The 16,372-nt window shown below is 37.0% G+C and overlaps 1 protein-coding gene across 3 annotated transcripts in view; it reads right to left on the bottom strand.

The window, feature by feature from the left end:
* Positions 1-16,372, bottom strand: part of FLVCR1 (FLVCR choline and heme transporter 1) — a 38,337-nt gene that overhangs the window by 11,902 nt on the left and 10,063 nt on the right. For all 3 annotated transcript variants that reach the window (XM_019918568.3, XM_073803203.1, XM_019918569.3), the window contains exon 3: positions 13,297-13,437. In XM_019918568.3, coding sequence (XP_019774127.1) covers positions 13,297-13,437 — 141 coding nt within the window. The remainder of the gene's footprint in view (positions 1-13,296; positions 13,438-16,372) is intronic.

The raw sequence follows: 16,372 nt of genomic DNA, 5'->3' as shown, positions 1-16,372 counted from the left end.
GAAATCACAGTCCCATGCATAACATTGTATACAGCAATCTAGCAACGGATTGCTTCCTGAGCGCCTGCACAAGCTAATGAATGTTTAAGCATTAAGACAGAATCCCTCTTTCAGAGATCTCACCCCTGCATCGAAGACTTATAAGGCAATTAGTAAGACAATGTTAATTAAAGAATACTTTAAAAGGAAAAATAAAAACAGCTGGTTATCAGGAATCATATGACTAGGTTTGAATCATGGAGTTTCTTCACATATGTTGTATAACTTTAGGTCTAAGTCTTTTAACCTAGCTGAAATTTAAGTTTATTGTTTTTCTATTATTAAATATTTCAAGCATACAAAATAGTACAGAGACTAATTTAACAAATACCCTTACTCATCACCCTCTTGCTAAACATTAACATTTTGCCATCTTTGCTGTAGATTCATTTTTTTAGACCTTCCTTAATCCTATTCTTCCTCAGAGGTAATCCCCATCCTGATCTTGGTGTTTATCATCGTAGATATTATAACATGTGTATCAATACACAACAGTTAGAATTATTCTGCATGTATTTAAATTTTATATAAATAATATGGTATTAGTACCCAGCTGCAATTTGCTCATATCACTCAATATCATGGTTTTGAGATTTAACCATGTTGATACTTTTAGTTCTAGCTCATCAGTTTTCTCTGGTGTATAATAGTACATTGTGTGAACATACTTCCATTTAATTATCTCTTGTCCTAAGCCAATAGACATGTTAAGGCTTTTTCCAGTTTTTTGCTATTTAAAACAATGTTGCAATAAATACTATGTTTTTGTTCTTATGTATAAGGGTTTCTCTAAGTATGTACCTGGGAGTAAAACTTCTACTTTCTAGATATAGCCAAACTACTCTTCCAAATGGGTGTGCCAGTTTATATAGTAAGTCCCCTACATATGAACGAGTTCCGTTCCGAGAGTGGGTTTGTAAGTCCAATTTGTTCGTGAGTCCAGCAAAGTTAGCCTAGGTACCCAAGTGACACAATCAGCTATATAGTACTGTACTGTAATGGGTTTATAATACTTTTCACACAAATAATACATAAAAAACAAAAAATAAAGAAAACATTTTTAATCTTACAGTACAGTACCTTGAAAAGTACAGTAGTACAGTACAACAGCTGACATACAGGGGCTGGCATCAAGTGACAGGGAAGAAGAGTTACTGACTGGAGGAGGGAGAGGAGGTGGGAGATGGTAGAGCTGAAGGATCGTCAGCAATAGGAGACGGGGGATAAGCTGCAACTTCACTCACACCTGACATTGATGGAATGCACGTTTGCATCTTTGAAAGTTCACAACTTGAAGGTTCATATGTAGGGGACTTACTGTACTACCAACAGAGTTCCTTTACTCTACATCCTTGCCAAATTTGTTTGCATCAGATTAAAAAAAATTTTTTTTTTGCCAATTTGAATGTGTGGGATATTGTATCTTACTTTGGTTTTGATTCGGATTTCCTCAATTACTAGTAAGGTTGAGCATCATACATGAGCAATATACACACACACAAACATATAAATGCCTTCTGATTTCCCCAGACTGTTTGCTCTTTTCTTAGTGATTAATAGGGGTCACTTTTATATTGTGAGTACGAAGCCTTTGTTGGTTATATGCATTGCAGACATTTTCTCATAGCCTATGTCATGTCCTTTTAGAAAATATCATTAGTTTAATGTATATATTTATCAATCTTTTTATTTAGGGTTTATGTTTTTTGCATTAGGAAATTCTTTTAAGAATACTAAAGATGGTTCCCTTCCCTTCCCTTTATTGCTTCTAAAACATTAAAGTTCTGGGGACTTCCCTGGAGGTCCAGTGGTTAAGACGCCACACTTCCACTGCAGGAGGCACGGGTTCAATCCCTGCCCTGGTCAGGGAACTAAGATCCTGCATGCTGTGCTGCGTGGCCAAAAAAAAAAAAAAAATTAAAGCTCTGATTTTTACCCTTTGATCTTTAATCCACAATTCATTTTCTAATTTCACCTTATTTTTCCTCTATGGCTAATTGATTGTCCCAGGACAATTTACTATGTAGATTCTCTTCTACAAATATCAAGTTTTCATATATGCATAATGTTCTAGTCATCACAGCTGTCTGCAAATATTCTAGTTTTTCTCTATACAGGCACTTAGTGGCATGGCCATAGGACTTTAAAGGTGAGTAAAAGTGATACTTCTCATTTCCTACCTGAGTAATCATGGAGACATGTGCCTGGATCCCTGAGTAATTTGCTGCCTACTCACAGTGAACAGGTAGCATCGGCAAGAAATAAATTTTTGATGTGTTTGGCCACTAAGATTTTTTTTGGTGGGGTTTCATTGCTATAATACAACCTAGCCTATGCCAACTGATACACAGGGCTAGGTCCCTGGGCTCTCTATTCTGTTCCAGTGATCTAATTGCCTATCCCTTACTAATACATGACATCTTGATTACCAGTGCTCTATAAATCTTGATATCTGAGAATTAGTTCCTTACCTTGTTCTTTATCAAAATTACCATTGTTGTTCTTGGCCCTTACTTATCTCACAGTAATTTCAGAATTAGCCAAGTTTTATTACAAACCCTGTTTAAGTTGGAGATTGCAAGATGAGGCCTAGGTCTAAAGATGTTATCAAAAACCCCTGGGTAACTAGCCTTTGTTACTCTCTTCCCACTGAGCTCAGGAATGCACAGGGACCCAGCGAGGTTAGCCTGAGGAGGCCAAGGAAAATAAAGGAGGCCTGTGCTGAGGCTTGAGTGTACTCTACTGCACTGTACCCTACGGTGATCTCAAATCTATTCCAGACCTCAGTGAGGATAGCCAGAATCTGGAGAAAGAATTATAATAGCAAAGAATACTGTTAGCTGAATCTAGAGTATGGTATTTGTCTGAGTTTCAGATAGCAAGTAGCTACAGATGGGAACAGTGAGGGATCATGCTTTCTCCAAATAGCCCTAACTCAAAAAAAAAAAAAAAAAAAAAAGTTTCTTGGTTTATTTGGTTCCTGAGTTTTGGACACTAAAATATCCTGAAAACCTGTCCTAGGAGTGTAGTGCCTATCCAGACTATCCCATGTACAAGTCTGCTCCAATCTTTTGTATATAATACTAGGCATGGAGGGGAACAGGAACAATTCCAAAAGGTGTGATATGACTCTCACTCATTCAGACATTATGATCCCTAACTATGCACCCCTTCGGTGATGAATAAGTCAAGAAACTTCTCCAACTGTCCTGGGGAATATTATTGAACTCTCCACAGGGTTTCCCAACTCCCTCTTTCTAATTCCTTCAACAAGTAAACTCTGTTCAGTTTCTGAAGACTGTGTCTGTGTCTGGCCTTTCCATCAGTCCAAATCCATAATTGACATTTGTTAATACAGTGGTCCTGTAAGGTTAACTGACATTATTACAATCTTGAGTCTTCCAAAAACATGGTATATCCCTCCACTTAACTGAGGTCTTCTCTTATGTCTTTCAATGTTTTATAATTTATAAAGTTATTTTTTAATATTTAAGTATAGCTGATTTACATTAAGTTCTTTTTGGTAGATTTATTCCTACACATCTTATACTTTTAGTTGCTATTATAAAATGTATCTTTTTATAAGAATGCAATTGATATTTTCACATTGTTAGGTATCTCATAATCTTTCTGAACCCATCCTTATTAGTTCTAATACAGTCTGTAGGTTCTCTTGAATTATTTTGTAGACCATGGGGTTAGCAAAAACATTTTCTGTAAAAGACCAGACAGTAAATATTTTAGCTTTGCAGGCTATATGGTCTCTGATGTGGCTACTCTGCTGCTCCTGTAGTTCAAAAGCAGCCATAGACAATATGTAAGCGAACACAACTTTATAAAAATCGGCAATGGCCAGATTTGGCTCCTAAGACAGTTTGCTGACCTCTGGTATACATGATCATATTATCTGTGAATAATAGCATCTTTTTTCTTTCCAATTCATATACTTTTCATTTTTCCTGTATTAGTGCGCCAGCCAGAACTTTCAGTTGGATGTTGAATAGAAGTGGTGACAATAGGCATCCTTGTTTTAAGGGATACTTCTGATTTTTTTTTTTTTTTTTTTTTTTTTTTTTTTGCAGTACGCGGGCCTCTCACTGTTGTGGCCTCTCCCGTTACGGAGCACAGGCTCCAGACGCGCAGGCTCAGCGGCCATGGCTCACGGGCCCAGCCGCTCCGCGGCATGTGGGATCTTCCCGGACCAGGGCACGAACGCGTGTCCCCTGCATCGGCAGGCGGACTCTCAACCACTGCGCCACCAGGGAAGCCCTTCTTATTGATTTTTAAGGGTAATGTTCCTAAGGTTCTGCCTTTGGAATGATGTTTGCTATAGGGTTTTTGTAGATAAACTTTATCAGGTTCAGAAAGTTCATTTTTCTCACAATTGGCTAAGAGTCTTTAACCAATGGGTATTGTATTCTATCAAATGCTTTTTCCTCAGCCATTGGGTAAATTTTCCTCTTTGATCTCTTACTGTGGTCAATTATATGCATACATTTCTAGTACTAAATCATTTCTCACTCCTGAGATAAACCAAACTTCATCAGGATGCACTATCATTTTTATAAATAGCTGGATTAGGTTTTCTAATATTTTATTTTGGATTTTTACATCTAGGTTCATAGGTAAAACTGGCCTAAAATTTTTCTCTTACACTGTCCCTGTCTGATTTTGATATCAAGGTTATACTAGCCTCACAAATAAATTGCAGATGATAACAAATAAGTTGCAGGTGGTAACAGTGATTCCTTCCAGGGAGTGGATGACCTGGGGATAGAGATGGGAGAAGACTGACTTTTCATTGTATGTCCTTTGTACCTTTTAAATCCTATACAAATAAAATTTAGAATTAAGAAATGAGAACTCAGGGGACTTCCCTGGTGGTCTGGTGGTTAAGACTCCATGCTCCCAATGTAGGGGGCCCTGGTTCGATCCTTGGTCAGGGAACCAGATCCCGCATGCCACAACTAAGAGCCCACATGCCGCAACTAAAAGATTCCTGCATGCCACAACTAAAGATCCCTCATGCTACAATGAAAATCCCGTATGCGGCAACAAAGATCCCACGTGCCACAACTAAAACCTGGCACAGGGACTTCCTTGGCGTCACAGTGGTTAAGAGTCCGCCTGCCAATGCAGGGGACATGGGTTCAGTCCCTGGTCTGGGAAGATCCCACATGCAATGGAGCAACTAAGCTTGTGCACCACAACAGCTGAGCCTGCGTGCTGCAACTACTGAAGCCTGCACGCCTAGAGCCCATGCTCCGCAACAAGAGAAGCCACCGCAATGAGAAGCCTGCACTGAGCAATGAAGACCCAATGCAGCCAAAAAAAAAAAAGACCTGGCACAGCCAAATAAATAAATATTTAAATATATTTTTTTAAAAAATAAATGAGAACTCAGAGTCTTTATTTTTAAAACAAGTATAATAATCTTTCCATCTCAAAAATTTAGCTGAAATAATATATATGGAAGTCCTTTACAAATTTCAAACAACTAAACAAATTTTTACCTAATTAGTTATGCATAACCAGGTGCTAAATAAAACACATAAAAGCTCCACAGAAATCAGAATAGTCAGAGACGGTGCCGTCTAAGGCCCTTGCTCATGCCATTACCCTCTTCCCCCTTGTCTATCCAAATCTAACCTGTCCTTCAAGGCCAGCCTCAACCACCATCTTTGCTGTGATGCCCTCCCTGCCACCCACACCCCTTCCTTTCTTGTATCTTGTCCCAATTATGTATTCTGAAGGCCTTTAGCATGCACTTGCCATACAACTTCTCTTATGTCGTTATCTTTCTGATAAATAACTTTTACACTATTGTTTACTTTTCAGAGGTTTACATAATCTCCTCAATTGAATTATAATTATTTCAGGGTGGAAATCATGTATCATGCTTCTTTCTAATCCACCCAGCATCTAGGGCACTATTATACATTTAGTAGATACTTGATAATTATTGGTAGGATAAATGAATAAATGAATGAATAATACAATGAACAATAGGTGAGGTAAACGTTAAGCTAGCTCTTATAGGACTGCTTAAGGAAAAAAAGGACACATTTCAGGTAAAAGAAATAATGGCACAAAATGTATTACAGAGATGAGAATTAACAGTGTATGTGCATGTGAAGGCATGTTTGTGTGTCTGTGTATGTGACACAGGGTTGGTTATAAATTTGGCTAAAAGAGAATTTTGTATTGGGAAACAATGAGGTATAAAAGAAGGAAAGAAGCCACCTTAAATGATAGGCTAAAGAAATGAATTTGCTCTACTAGATAACAGTGAGCCACTATATTTTCTCTGCTTCCTAGTTATGAATTTTAGGTTTAAGTTAAGCAGTGGAGGTAACCAAAATTAAGAAAAGGAACTGAAGTATTTAATTATGAGATGATATAACATCTGGTATTTGCTTTAAAATATTCCAGGGAATTCCGTGGCTGTCCAGTGGTTAGGACTCTGTGCTTTCACTGCCAAGGGCCCGGGTTCGATCCCTGGTTAGGGAACTAAGATACCACAAGCTGCAGCGTGGCCAAAGCCAAAAAAAAAAAAAAAAAAAAAATTAAAAAGGTAAAATATTCCAGGAAAAATGCAGAGGAAATAAAAGCAAGATTGGTGAACTGTTGGTAATTGTTGAAGCTGGGTGATCATGGGTACTTAGGAATTCATTAAATTAAATGTTCTACTTTTGTGTTTAATAATTTCCACTAAGAAAAGGGGTGGGGGGAAGTAATCCCAGTAAAAGGGTAAGAGTTTAGGTCACAGCATAACTTGTTACAACTTATAAAACAATTATGTACTCTTGTGTGCACTGCCCCCCAAAAATATAAAGAAAAGAATAGCAGTGAGTGACTTCTGAAGGCAAGTAAGACAGAAATAGGGGGTATTGGTTAATAAACAGTGTTAATATAAGGACAAAAGAATACTGTGTCAGAAAACTCTGAAGGGAACACAATGTGTTGGTGCCTGCAGTCAAAGCTACAGTGTTAGGAGGAATATCTGTCTGCTATGCTGAAAGACCTAGAAGGATGAGACGTTGATACAGTAGTCAAAATAGATGACAGTTTGCACGGGGTCAAAGAAAGGAATTATTGATGACACTTTCCATATGCTTATGGTGGTCACAACTATAATTTATAAAGGACCTAAAGTACCCTGGGAGAACTCACAAAAGAAGACAGCGCTGGCAGACAGCAGAAACAAGAACTACAATCCTGCAGCCTCTGGAACGAAAACCACATTCACAGAAAGATAGACAAAATGAAAAGGCAGAGTACTTTGTACCAGATGAAGGAACAAGATAAAACCCCAGAAAAACAATTAAATGAACTGAAGGTAGGCAACCTTCCAGAAAAAGAATTCAGAATAATGGTAGTGAAGATGATCCAGGACCTCGGAAAAAGAATGGAGATCAAGAAGATGCAAGAAATGTTTAACAAGGACCTAGAAGAGTTAAAGAACAAACACCTAGAAGAATTAAAGAACAAACAGAGATGACAATACAATAATTGAAACGAAAAATACACTAGAAGGAATCAATAGCAGAATAATTGAGGCAGAAGAACAGATAAGTGAACTGGAAGACAGAATGGTGGAATTCACTGCCGTGGAACAGAATAAAGAAAAAAAAAATGAAAACAAATGAAGACAGCCTAAGAGACCTGTGAGACAACATTAAACGCACCAACATTCTCATTATAGGGGTCCCAGAAGGAGAAGAGAGAAAGAAAGGACCTGAGAAAATATTTGAAGAGATTATAGTTGAAAACTTCCCTAACATGGGAAAGGAAATAGCCACCCAAGTCCAGGAAGCATAGAGAGTCCCAGGCAGGATAAACCCAAAGAGAAACACGCCGAGACACATAGTAATCAAACTGACAAAAATTAAAGACAAAGAAAAATTATTAAAAGCAACAAGGGAAAAACGACAAATAATATACAAGAGAACCCCCATAAGGTTAACAATTGATTTCTCAGCAGAAACTCTACAAGCCAGAACAGAGTGGCACGATATATTTAAAGTGATGAAAGGAAAGCACCTACAACCAAGATTACTCTACCCGGCAAGGATCTCATTCAGATTCGATGGAGGAATCAAAAACTTTACAGACAAGGAAAGGCTCAAAGAATTCAGCACCACCAAACCAGCTCTACAACAAATGCTAAAGGAACTTCTTTAAGTGGAAAACACAAAAGACAAAAAGGACCTACAAAAACAAACACAAAACAATTAAGAAAATGGTAATAGGAACATACATATCGATAATTACCTTAAACATGAATGGATTAAGTGCTCCAACCAAAAGGCACAGGCTCACTGAATGGATACAAAAATAAGACCCATATATATGCTAGCTACAAGAGATCCACTTCAGACCTAGGGACACATACAGACTGAAAGTGAGGGAATGGAAAAAGATATTCCAAGCAAATGGAAATCAAAAGAAAGCTGGAGTAGCAATACTCATATCAGATAAAATAGACTTTAAAATAAAGAATGTTACAAGAGACAAGGAAGGGGCTTCCCTGGTGGCGCAGTGCTTGAGAGTCTGCCTGCCAATGCAGGGGACACAGGTTCGTGCCCCGGTCCGGGAGGATCCCACATGCCACGCAGCTGCTGGGCCCATGAGCCATGGCCGCTGAGCCTGTGCGTCCGGAGCCTGGCTCCGCAATGGGAGAGGCCGCAACAGTGACAGGCCCACGTACCGCTAAAAAAAAAAAAAAAGAGACAAGGAAGGACACTACATGATGATCAAGGGACCAATCCAAGAAGAAGACATTACAATTATAAATATATATGCACCCAAAGAGGAGCACCTCAATACATAAGGCAAATGCCAACAGCTATAAAAGAGGAAATCGAGAGTAACACAATAAAAGTGTGGGACTTTAATAACACCTCACTTACACCAATGGACACATCATCCAGACAGAAAATTAATAAGGAAACACAAGCTTTAAATTACACAATAGACCAGATAGATTTAATTGATATTTATAGGATATTCCATCCAAAAACTGCAAATTACACTTCCTTCTCAAGTGCACACAGAACATTCTCCAGGATAGATCACATCTTGGGTCACAAATCAAGCCTCAGTAAATTTAAGAAAATAGAAATCATATCAAGCATCTTTTCCGACCACAATGCTATGAGATTAGAAACCAATTACAGGGGAAAAAACATAAAAAATACAAACACATGGAGGCTAACTAATACACTACTTAATAACCAAGAGATCACTGAAGAAATCAAAGAGGAAATAAAAAAATACCTACAAACAAATGACAATAAAAACACAATGGCTCAAAACCTATGGGATGCAGCAAAAGCAGTTCTAAGAGGGAAGTTTATAGCAATATAAGCCTACCTCAAGAAGCAAGAAAAATCTCAAATAAACAATTTAACCTTACACCTAAAGGAACTAGAGAAAGAAGAATAAACAAAACCCAAAGTTAGTAGAAGGAAAGAAATCATAAAGATCAGAGCAGAAATAAATGAAATAGAAACAAAGAAAACAATAGCAAAGATCAATAAAATTAAAATATGGTTCATTGAGAAGATAAACAAAATTGATAAACTTTTAGCCAGACTCATCAAGAAAAAGAGAGAGAGGACTCAATCAATAAAATTAGACATGAAAAAGGAGAAGTTACAACGGACACTGCAGAAATACAAAGCAGCCTAAGAGACTACTACAAGCAACTCTATGCCAATAAAATGGACAACCTGGAAGAAATGGACAAATTCTTAGAAAGGTATAACCTTCCAAGACTGAACCAGGAAGAAATACAAAATATGAACAGACCAATCACAAGTAATAAAATTGAAACTGTGGGGCTTCCCTGGTGGCACAGTGGTTGAGAGTCCACCTGCCGATGCAGGGGACACGGGTTCATGCCCTGGTCTGGGAAGATCCCACATGCCGTGGAGTGGCTAGGCCCGTGAGCCATGGCCGCTGAGCCTGCGTGTCTGGAGCCTGTGCCCCGCAACGGGAGAGGCCACGACGGTGAGAAGCCCACGTACCGCAAAAACAAAACAAAACAAAACAAAACAAAACAAAAAATTGAAACTGTGATTAAAAATCTTCCAACAAAGAAAAGTCTAGGACCAGATGGCTTCACAGGTGAATTCTATCAAACATTTAGAGAAGAGCTAACACTTATCCTTCTCAAACTCTTCCAAAAAATTGCAGAGAAAGGAACACTCCCAAACTCATTCTATGAGGCCACCATCACCCTGATACCAAAATCAGACAATAACACTACAAAAAAAGAAAATTACAGACCAATATCACTGATGAATATACATGCAAAAATCCTCAACAAAATACTAGCAAACAGAATCCAACAACACATTAAAAGACTCATACACCATGATCAAGTGGGATTTATCCCAGGGATGCAAGGATTCTTCACTATATGCAAAGCAATCCATGTGATACACTATATTAACAAATTGAAGAATAAAAACCATATGATCATCTCAATAGATGCAGAAAAAGCTTTTGACAAAATTCAACACCCATTTATGATAAAAACTCTCCAGAAAGTGGGCATAGAGGGAACCTACCTCAACATAATAAACGCCATATAGGACAAACCCACAGCAAACATCATTTTCAATGGTGTAAAACTGAAAGCATTTCCTCTCAGATCAGGAAGAAGACAAGGATGTCCACTCTCGCCACGATTATTCAACATAGTTTTGGAAGTCCTAGCCACGGCAATCAGAGAAGAAAAAGAAATAAAAGGAATACAAATTGGAAAAGAAGAAGTAAAACTGTCACTGTTTGCAGATGACATGATACTATACATAGAGAATCCTAAAGATGCCACCAGAAAACTACTAGAGCTAATCAATGAATTTGGTAAAGTTGCAGGATACAAAATTGATGCACAGAAATCTCTTGCAGTCCTACACACTAACAACAAAAGATCAGAAAAAGAAATTAAGAGAACAATTGCATTCACCACTGCAACAAAAAGTATAAAATACCTAGGAATAAACGTACCTAAGAAGGTAAAAGAGCTATATTCAGAAAACTATAAGACACTGATGAAAGAAGTCAAAGATGACACAAACAGATGGAGAGATATACCACGTTCTTGGATTGGAAGAATCAATATTGTGAAAATGACTATATTACCCAAAGTAATCTACAGATTCAATGCAGTCCTTATCAAATTACCAGTGATATTTTTTACAGAACTAGAACAAAAATCTTAAAATGTGTATAGAGACACAAATGACCCCAAATAGCCAAAGCAGTCTTGAGGGAAAAAACGGAGATGGAGGAATCAGACTCCCCAACTTCAGACTATACTACAAAGCTACAGTAATTAAGATAATATGGTACTGGCACAAAAACAGAAACATAGATCAATGGAACAGGATAGAAAGCCAAGAGGTAAACCCACGCACCTATGGTCAACTAATCCATGACAAAGGAGGCAAAGATATAAAATGGAGAAAAGACAGTCTCTTCAATAAGTGGTGCTGGGAGAACTGGACAGCTACATGTAAAAGAATGAAATAGAATACTCCCTAACACCATACACAAAAATAAATTCAATATGGATTAGAGACCTAAATGTAAGGCTGGACACTATAAAACTCTTAGAGGAAAACACAGGAAGAAAACTCTTTGACATAAATCACAGCAAGAGCTTTTTTGATCCACCTCCTAGAGTAATGGAAATAAAAATAAACAAATGGAACCTAATGAAACTTAAAAGCTTTTGCACAGCAAAAACGAAACTATAAAAAAGACAAAAAGACAACTCTCAGAATGGGAGGAAATATTTGCAAATGAATCAATGGAGAAAGGATTAATCTCCAAAATATATAAACAGCTCATGCAGCCGAAATAGACATTTCTCCAAAGAAGACATACAGATGGCCAAGAAGCACATGAAAAGCTGCTCAACTTCACTAATTATTAGAGAAATGCAAATCAAAACTACAATAAGGTATTACCTCACACTGGTTAGAATGGGCATCATCAGAAAATCTACAAACAAATGCTGGAGAGGGTGTGGAGAAAAGGGAACCCTCTTGCATTGCTGGTGGGAATGTAAATTGATACAGCCACTATGGAGAACAGTATGGAGGTTCCTTAAAAGACTAAAAACAGAATTACCATATGATCCAGCAATTCCAGTACTGGCCATATACCCAGAGAAAAGCAGAATTCAAAAAGACACATGCACCTCAATGTTCACTGCAGCACTATTTACAATAGCCAGGTCATGGAAGCAACCTAAATGCCCATAGACAGACGAATGGATAAAGAAGATGTAGTACACATATACAATGGAATATTACTCAGCCATTAAAAGGAATGCAATTGGGTCATTTGTAGAGACGTGGATGGATCTAGAGACTGTCATATAGAGTGAAGTAAGTCAGAAAGAGAAAAACAAATATCGTATATTAACGCATATATGTGGAACCTAGAAAAATGGTACAGATGAACCGGTTTCAGGGCAGAAATAGAGACACAGATGTAGAGAACAAACGTATGTACACCAAGGGGGGAAGTGGCGGGAGAGGGTGATGGTGTGATGAATTGAGAGATTGGGATTGACATATATACAGTAATATGTATAAAATGGATGACTAATAAGAACTGCTGTATAAAAAAACTTTTTTTAATTAAATAAAATTTTTTAAAAAACGAGTGCTTCGGGCTTCCCTGGTGGCGCAGTGGTTGCGAGTCCACCCGCCGATGCAGGGGACGCGGGCTCATGCCCCGGTCCGGGAAGATCCCATATGCTGCGGAGCGGCTGGGCCCGTGAGCCATGGCTGATGAGCCTGCGCGTCTGGAGCCTGTGCTTTGCAGCAGGAGAGGCCACAACTGTGAGAGGCCCTCGTACCGCAAAAAAACACAAAAAAAATGAGTGCTTCTCTAATATCCACCAATTTTTTTTGTTCTAAAAACATGTAAGGAAATCCATTCGGAAGTTTTTGCTTTTGGTTAAAAATTTAAGTTTATGACTAATAAACCTATCTCATTATCTCATTAATTAAAGCTCAAACCACTAGATTATAAGAAAATAATAATAATATAATATAATATACATTAATGATATATTATTATTTATATTATTAATATATTATTATATATTAATAATATTATATAATATTATATAATAATAATAATAATCTAGCTCAAACCACTAGATTATAAGAAAATAATCTGTAATGCTCAAAGGTTTACACAGACATCAACAAAAATAAAACCACTTACCATAAGTGATCAATAGAAGGACAAAAGGAATATTTTTAAATAGGTTCCTTATTGATTTCCCATAGGAATACTCTCCAGGCGGACTGTCTTGGAGAACTGCTTGAGCCTGGCTTGGTGGATACTGAGGTTTTTCTTTGAATGCTGGAAACATACATGAAAAGATAACTCAATATACAAGTCTTCTTTAGTGAGCAGACTAAATTCAGTTTAAGTTTAAAGAGGTAGTAAAAGTCTTTTATAGTAAGGCTTTTCATTTTCACTAATTTCTAAGTGAAGAATAGTTTGATATTATCATCTCAACCCTCTGAGATGGACTAAAACTCAGAGATTTGGCCAATTCACAGAACTGAACTGTAAAACCATCCATACTATGTCACAACTTTGCCCAGTGATTATTCTGTTTTTAGTTAAGCAAGATTAATTTTTATTATATTAAGTATTCAACAATTCTATTTCTAAATTTGGTTCAATCTGTAATTAGAGGTAATATGCACCCCAATGTTCACTGCAGCACTATTTACAATAGCCAGTATGAGCAGCCAGTAAATTGAGCTTTTAGAGGACTGTCTTGAGTTAGTACCTATTTTCTTCTGAAATTTGATAGAAAGTTTATCATCTGATGCAATTACCCCTCTAGAACTGAAAAGGTCCATGTGGATTCATGGGAGCAGAGCTAGGTCCTGCTTGCTGACTCACTTCAGCTGCATATGGAAAATCTAGGGGTAGAGCTGGGAGACATAAAAGTGTGATACATAGTTTCTGATACTGTAAGTTCTAGCACTGCCCATTACTATGTAGTTAGAGAAAGATCGCACAGCCTTCTCAGCCAGATATTTAGAAACTGCCCTTTTGCTGGGCAGGGAAGGATCTACTAATTTCCTACAACAGATGGCTAGGCAGAGATTTCTGTAGGGTATGGCTAGCCAGGAGTCAAGACTTTCTGATAGAAGAGCTGACCTGCTAAGAGTGGTACATCAGAAATTAAAATCTAGTTTTAGTACTGACTCAAAATTTTAAACTCAAATACATACAGGAAAAATGCTGTATTTCACTGAATCTAAAATTGTCTGAGGCTGGCACTTAATGATCTTGACAGGCATCAACAGAAGGTTTTCACATAACCATACCTCAATTGACACCAGTGTTACATGCCATTGATATTTTTTTATTGTGATAAGAACATTTAACTTGAAATCTACCCTCTTAACAAACTTTTAAGTGTACAATAAGTATTGTTAACTATAGGCATAATGTTATACAGCATATCTCTAGAACTTACTCATCTTAGACGCCATTGATTGATTACTAAAGGCACCTCAATTTCAGAGACGCCATGAAAAAAATGTACACTTTAGAATCAATAAAGTAGGGTAAATTCAAAAGCCAAAAAGAAGGTAAATGGATTCAGAAGAAAGTAATATTTTCTAAAATATTAGAATTTCCTCCTTCTCTTTCTCTCTCTCTCTTTTTAAATAGTGGCTATTTCTTTCTTCCAACAAAGAAGCCTGCTTTGTAGTTTGAAAGTGGTCTAGATCTGATGGACCTGACTGTCAACTGTAATCATGTAGAAATTTTTTAAAAATACAGATTTGGGGATTCTAGAGAAGGCTCAGTGAATCAGAACCTCCAGAACAGAACCTTAGAACTGTATTACACAAAACTCAACGCTCAGCCAGGTTTGAAAATCACTGCAAAAGAAAGAAATGATTCTTAAAACTTGCACACAATATTGTAATTCTCTTAATTCTCCTGTTTGCTGCTAAAAATAAAAAATTACAGCTCTTTGCTCACCAAAACATGGATTAATTATGATATAAATAAAACAACAACTAGACTTCTAATTTTATAGGTCTTACAACTAACTGAAGCGGAGACATAACTCATATTTACTTTTTAATATCCTTACATTGGAGGACTGGTAGACATAAAACGTTTTAAGTGGTTGCAATCCCTCCCCTTCCTTTCACCCTATCTGCTCCTTGCACTGTTGAGGACGCCTGTTGTCCTCTCCTGAAAGTCTCTTTGCATCCTAGTTAAGATAGGAGATATCTCTCTTTATTAATATTGGTAAAACAGAACTCACATGTTGTAAAACAAAGTTTCAGAATGTAAAAATTATGCTTACAACGTAGTCATGGGTATTGAGTCCTAAGTCTCTTACTTAGATGTTTATTTACTACAATAAAATAAGTCTAAATGGCTCAGATCTGAACTCAAATGCAAAATAAAAACAAGTTCTGGTAGTCTTTAATTCCATTAGACTTGTTTTCTGAATACAAGTGTTATGTCTTAGTTTCAGGAAGTTAACTGCTTTCTTGGACAAAATCAAGATTTTATCTACCAGCTACACAATATAGTAAAGTCAGGCTTAAGTCTATGAAGAAAAAAAAAAAAGAGGAACAAAAAAACCATTGGTCTATGACCCTGTTTACGCCTCATTGCTCCTTTCAAAGGATGAAATATGGCTTTTTCTTTCTCCTTTGAAACTGAAAAATAGACTTCTAACTTCTCTTCTCCCCACCAAAAAGTTGTGCAAATAAAATAATTAACTAATAAAATAATTAATTAATAAAAGTTATTCTCCACCCTTAGCAATAGGAATGGAAAGTAGCCAAAGGATTTTGGGCACCACATTCAAACTTTTTCTCCCATGATGAATAAATAACAAATCTATTGTGTTTAGGACCACTTCTATTTTTTGAAATCATGTTATAATATTATCTTTTGATTTCATTATTTGTGCCTTTGTGATTCAAGCGGACATTACACATATTAATTTATTATAAGACAAACACAGGTTTGAATCCTGGCTCTGCCTCATCTCACTATATGACTCGAAGAAATCAATTCCTGCTTCTCAGCTATTGCTTTCTCATTCATAAAATGGAGATAATAACAACAAGCTGGTATGAGGACTATATGATATGTGTAAAAGAATTTTGTAATTATTGAGTACTACACAAAATACATTGTCTTTTTGAGGAATATTTATTTTTAAAAATCAGAGACTTTTCAGGGAATTCCCTGGCAGTCCAGTGGTTAGGACTTGGCTTCCACCGCAGGGGGTACAGGTTGG

The sequence above is a fragment of the Tursiops truncatus genome, chromosome 1 (genome assembly GCF_011762595.2).
Source record: "Tursiops truncatus isolate mTurTru1 chromosome 1, mTurTru1.mat.Y, whole genome shotgun sequence".
NCBI classification, from domain to species: domain Eukaryota; kingdom Metazoa; phylum Chordata; class Mammalia; order Artiodactyla; family Delphinidae; genus Tursiops; species Tursiops truncatus.
Note: the sequence above shows the minus strand (reverse complement) of the source record. Positions and strands in the feature narration are given on the sequence as shown.